Source organism: Camelina sativa, unplaced genomic scaffold, assembly GCF_000633955.1.
Source record: "Camelina sativa cultivar DH55 unplaced genomic scaffold, Cs unpScaffold00696, whole genome shotgun sequence".
NCBI lineage: Eukaryota > Viridiplantae > Streptophyta > Magnoliopsida > Brassicales > Brassicaceae > Camelina > Camelina sativa.
The window spans coordinates 10,427-16,377 of NW_010921828.1; the positions used below are offsets into that span (position 1 = coordinate 10,427).

General features: G+C 52.0%; 1 protein-coding gene across 2 annotated transcripts in view; it reads right to left on the minus strand.

Moving 5' to 3' along the window:
* Window positions 1-5,739, minus strand: part of LOC104773874 — a 13,939-nt gene extending 8,200 nt beyond the window's left edge. Inside the window, exon 1 of one of the 2 annotated variants that reach the window (XM_019242769.1) lies at window positions 3,689-5,739. In XM_019242769.1, coding sequence (XP_019098314.1) covers window positions 3,689-4,792 — 1,104 coding nt within the window. In that variant the 5' untranslated portion in view covers window positions 4,793-5,739. The remainder of the gene's footprint in view (window positions 1-3,688) is intronic. The other variant, XM_010498542.2, reaches the window with a different exon arrangement.
* Window positions 5,740-5,951: the final 212 nt, after the last annotated feature.

The window sequence follows — 5,951 nt, forward strand, 5'->3', positions numbered from 1 at the left end:
GTACAGACGGCGGTCGCGGTACGGACGGCGGCTGCGGTATGGTAGGCGGTCGCAGTACGGACGGCGGTCGCGGAACGGACGGTGGTCGCGTACGGACGGCGAGGGCGATCGATCGGAGACAAAGGCCGATGACCGCGGTGCGTCCGGCTCTCAGTTCATGGTTGCTTCTCGACCTTGGACGTGTGCTTTGTCTGTTGGACCACTCTTGCACACCTGTCCGCAAAATCACGCGTTTTGCTTTAGTGTAGGGATTATCCTAAGGCAAAGCGGATATTCAATGATTAAGAGCAAGGAACCAATGATTGAACTAAAGCAAAAAGCAAAAAGCAGCCTACAAAACGACAAAAGAAAAGAACTTTGACGCAAAACGACTATCCTATGACTGACACGCGTCTAAGGACCACAACTAACAAGGAAGGCAAAATAAAGCAAAGAACTTTACCGATCTACACCCTAAAAACATCGAAACCAAAAGCAAGTCACCCTAAAAAGATCTAGCACAAACAACTCAAGAACATAAACAAGAACAACAAGAATATAAAAGCAACGAGAACGAACAAGAACAAACAAGAAACGAGATGGAATCTATCAACCTAGAACACAAAATGAAACTAACAACCTATAGCACACAAGATTCAAATTTAAACAAAATGAAACGAGTTTCTAGGTTAGAAAGACACAACCTTTGAGGAACTTCGGCTCTGATACCAAACTAATGTGACCCCGGACTACGGACGTGAACCACGGACGTACGGACGGAAGATACAGCGGAGTGGATCAGAGAAGCGGTTCGGTTAGGGACGAGAATGGACGCGAATGGACGCGAAACAGCGGACGTACGGATGGATGGTCGGACGCGGCGGATAAACGGACGTACGGACGCATCGGATGGACGAGTGAGCGGATGGAACGCGGATGGACTAGGGAGTCACGAGGAGATACAGATGGATGAGTGAGCGGGTTGAACGCGGATGGACTAGAGCATCACAAGGAGATACTCGACTCGTTCGGCTCTAGTTAGGAAGCGGATGGAAACGGACGCTGCGTACGGACGTACGGACGGCGGTCGCGGTACGGACGGTGGCTGCGGTATGGTAGGCGGTCGCAGTACGGACGGCGGTCGCGGAACGGACGGTGGTCGCGTACGGACGGCGAGGGCGATCGATCGGAGACAAAGGCCCATGACCGCGGTGCGTCTGGCTCTTAGTTCACGGTTGCTTCTCGACCTTGGACGTGTGCTTTGTCTGTTGGACCACTCTTGCACACCTGTCCGCAAAATCACGCGTTTTGCTTTAGTGTAGGGAATATTCTAAGGCAAAGCGGATATTCAATGATTAAGAGCAAGGAACCAATGATTGAACTAAAGCAAAAAGCAAAAAGCAACCTACAAAAGGACAAAAGAAAAGAACTTTGACGCAAAACGACTATCCTACGACTAACACGCGTCTAAGGACCACAACTAACAAGGAAGGCAAAATAAAGCAAAGAACTTTAACGATCTACACCCTAAAAACATCGAAACCAAAAGCAAGTCACCCTAAAAAGATCTAGCACAAACAACTCAAGAACATAAACAAGAACAACAAGAATATAAAAGCAACGAGAACGAACAAGAACAAACAAGAAACGAGATGGAATCTATCAACCTAGAACACAAAACGAAACTAACAACCTATAGCACACAAGATTCAAACTTTAAACAAAATGAGATGAGTTTCTGGGTTAGAACGACACAACCTTTGAGGAACTTCAGCTCTGATACCAAACTGATGTGACCCCGGACTACGGACGTGGTTCACGGACGTACGGACGGAGGATACAGCGGAGCGGACCGGAGAAGCGGTTCGGTTAGGGACGAGAATGGACGCGAATGGACGCGGAACAGCGGACGTACGGACGGATGGTCGGACGCGGCGGATAAATGGACGTACGGACGAGTGAGCGGATGGAACGCGGATGGACTAGAGCGTCACAAGGAGATACTCGACTCGTTCGGCTCTAGTTAGGAAACGGATGGAAACGGATGCTGCGTACGGACGTACGGACGGATGGTCGGACGCGGCGGATAAACGGACGTACGGACGCGTCGGATGGACGAGTGAGCGGATGGAGCGCGGATGGGAACAGACGCTGCGTACGGATGGACGCCGCGGATGGAGCGATGTACGGAAGGAAACGGGACCAAGGAACGACAAGAACGGACGGAGAGAGATTCGCGAGGAGATGCTCGACTCGTTTGTCTCTCGGATAGATGGGGATGAATGGACGGTGGATTGAGTCGACGACACACGGGAGATGGCTCGGCCCGTGATACGGTCGGACTAGAAGGTCATGAACCCGGTTCTTGAACCTTCTAGGGTTTCTCTAGAGCCAAGTCCCGGACTTGAGCGGGAGAGAGGAATGAACAAAGATCCAATCTTTGGGCCAATAATTTCTATATTCCAGTCTTTTTTTTCCAATGAGGGTTTAGGCCTTTATATAGGCAAGCTTACATAAGGGGGACACTAAAACCCTAGACGCGCGGCCATGATCTGAACCATACACTTGGCCATAAAGTAAAAGCAAAAGCAAAAAGGGAACAAAGACCATCCAACGGTCATAAGAGAGTTCAAAGAAAATAAAGGAAAGGAAGGAAGGAGATAGGGTTGCCACGTCATTGGTGGGACGTGGCTGATAGGATCTTCACTTCCTTGGCCCATAATCTTGTTAATGAAAGTTTCCAAGTCATGAGCCAAGCGGGAACGAAGTGGAGATGCACTAGAGCTCGCTGCCTCGTTAAAACCCCTTCGGTAAACCCATTGGGACAAACCCGAAGTAGGAAAAAGAGTACAGCTCCTTCTAATGACTTAGGGGTGTCTTCACGCTAGCGTGATGGTGAAGACACACAAATCAAGCTTCCCAAAGCTGGTCGCACCCAAGGCTCTTCATTGGTGATGCTAGCCATGAGCCATTGGTGTAAGGTTGGAGCTTGGCCTTGTATTGCTCATTAGATGACGTTGTCTTGCTCCTCCTAGATGATCCTTGGGGACTGGTTGATGCCGCGTTGATGTTCTGGACCGACTTTGATGCTCCTACGCGAGCTGCTAGACGATGGTACCAATGTACCGGTTCTCACCGCGGTACGGTCATGACCCGGGTTCCATCATTCCCTCCCTCTTGAAAAGGTTTTGACCTCAAAACTCTGTCCAAAACCTGGATCAAAAAGGAAACCAAATCAGCAGCATCAAAAGTTCAACCAAGGTCTAATTTTACCGGGATCAAAAGGAAAAAGTAAGGCCTTAAGAGAAAAGGATAAGACTTCCCCGGTAAGGCCAGCAGTATTGGTCGCTCCTATCCCATCATGAACCTTGGTTGCTTGTGGGGACTCTCCTGGATGCCACACAAAGGTTTGGTCCGCACAGAAGTGGCAAAGATGATTGGCCGTAGGTCCTTGTGCGGTGACGGCCTCGGCGCTCTGGATGGAGAAGGGTGGCACGGTATTGGCAACTCCCAGCTGGAGCATACTACCTGAAGTAGTCATGAACATTACCGAGTGCAAAAATCCATCAATGGCCATCTTCGGTGACTCCTTGAGCTTGAAACTCCCCATTGCCGAGTGAGCACCGGATAGGGAACTGATCACACGGTCAGAATCTTCTTTGGCGTCGCCTAGTGGTTCGTTACACGTCCTGGATGAAGATTCATGTACCATGGCCTGCTCCGAGCATGGCAGTCGAAGGTCGGCTTGGTCTCGATCAGGAGCGGTAAGGAGTCGACCGCTGTTCGCTTGATTGCCTGGGCTTGTACCACCGAGTATATGCGCTTGGTGATCCGGCGGCTCGGCTGGCTTCTCTATGATTCCTCCAAGGCCGTTGACATCTTCTTTATTGTCCGGTTCATGGTCCGGTTGCGTCCTTGTCATTTCCGGCCTGGGTATGATCTGGGGACGGACTTCTCTTTGGGCTGGTTCCTCGTTCCGTGTGGGCAGTTCACGGCATTGGACGGTCGGATCATGTCGTCTCCGATGTGTCTCATCACGGTCCGGATTAGCAGTTGGTCGCGGATCTAGCGTTGGCGGAGACACAAGGGCCGAGTGTTGGTTCCGCGATGATTCTCCATGGGTGTAAGATGTCTCTACTTGGCCCAACATTTCTCCAAGGTATTGGAGTTGAGATTGGATAGAGATCAACTCGTCCATGAAACTTATTGCTCCGGGAGAATACACCAGCGTCCTTGGGGCTTGTTCCCTTGACTTAGCCCAAGGTCCAACAATGCTTGGCTTGGTTTTAGCTCGGCCGCGACTGGACTTGTTGGCCGGTGATGCGCGGGGTGACCAGCTCGGAAGATCTTGTGTTCGCGTACGGTACGCCCTTGACTTGCTGGATGATCCGCACGGTGACCAGGTCGGAACTTTGCGGGTACGTCTCGGGTACTCCTTCTGCAGCTCTCGGTGATATCGCGGTGGCGCATAGTAAGGACCCAAGCGTTCGCCTTCGGAGTCTTCGTCACCTTTTGGCCATGACTCGCGATAAGGGATGGCTTGTGTAGCGGACGGCCAATGGTGGTCCTGTATTCCATGCCCTTCATCATAGTCCCTTTCGTACCATGGTTCGTCTTCAGAAGTCTCTGGTTCCGGATCTGTACCATGGTGTTTGTCGTACCATGACTCGCCTTCGGTGGCCTCTTGTTCCGGGTTAGTACCATGGTGTTCATCGTACCATGGTTCGTCCTCGGTAGCCTCTGGTTCCGGTTCACTACCATGGTGTTCTTGGTACCATGGTTCATCATCGGAATAACGATCTTCGTGCTCCATACTTGATCAATGTCGAATCAAGCATTGGCTATCGATCGCAGACTTGGAACTACGTACGATCAACGATACGGACGGCCAATGGTGGTCGGACGGCGGTACGGACAAATGGTACGGACGGCCGATGGTCGGACCTCGGTACGGACGTCAGGTACGGACGACCAATGGTGGTCGGACGTCGGTACGGACGACTGGTACGAACGGTGGTCGCGGTACGGACGGCGGTCGCGGTACGGACAGCGGTTGCGGTACGGACGGCGGTCGCGGTATGGACGGCGGTCGCGGTATGGACGGCGGTCGCGGTACGGACGGCGGTCGCAGTACGGACGGCGGTTGCGGTACGGACGGCGGTCGCGGTAAGGACGGCGGTCGCGGTACGGGCGATGGTCGCGGTATGGACGATCTGTGACGCGTGGCCGTTCGAGCAGACCCTACACAAAGATGAACGCGTGGATTCTCTGTTTGTTGGGATCGACACAAATAGACAGACCTTGGACAGCTAATGATAGAAAAAGGTAAAGCAAAAAGCAAAAGTAAAAGCACTACAAGACAACCTAAGACTAAAACAAAAACGGACCTCACGCGCTGGGACTCTACTCGCTACACGTGGCCTTTAGGCCACCACTAACAACGACCAAGCAAAAGAACACAACTTTATGGATCTAAACTACCCAAACGAAGAACAGCTCAAGAACACTAAACACCTAGCAAGAACAAACTCTATACAAACGGACTAGACTCTAAACAAGACTCAACTTGACCGTACAAGGACGTAAAGGAAGGAAAGATACGACCTTGTGAGGAACCTTCGGCTCTGATACCAAACTGATGTGACCCCGGACTACGGACGTGGTTCACGGACGTACGGACGGAGGATACAGCGGAGCGGACCGGAGAAGCGGTTCGGTTAGGGACGAGAATGGACGCGAATGGACGCGAAACAGCGGACGTACGGATGGATGGTCGAACGCGGCGGATAAACGGACGTACGGACGCATCGGATGGACGAGTGAGCGGATGGAACGCGGATGGACTAGAGCGTCACAAGGAGATACTCGACTCGTTCGGCTCTAGTTAGGAAACGGATGGAAACGGATGCTGCGTACGGACGTACGGACGGATGGTCGGACGCGGCGGATAAACGGACGTACGGACGCGTCGG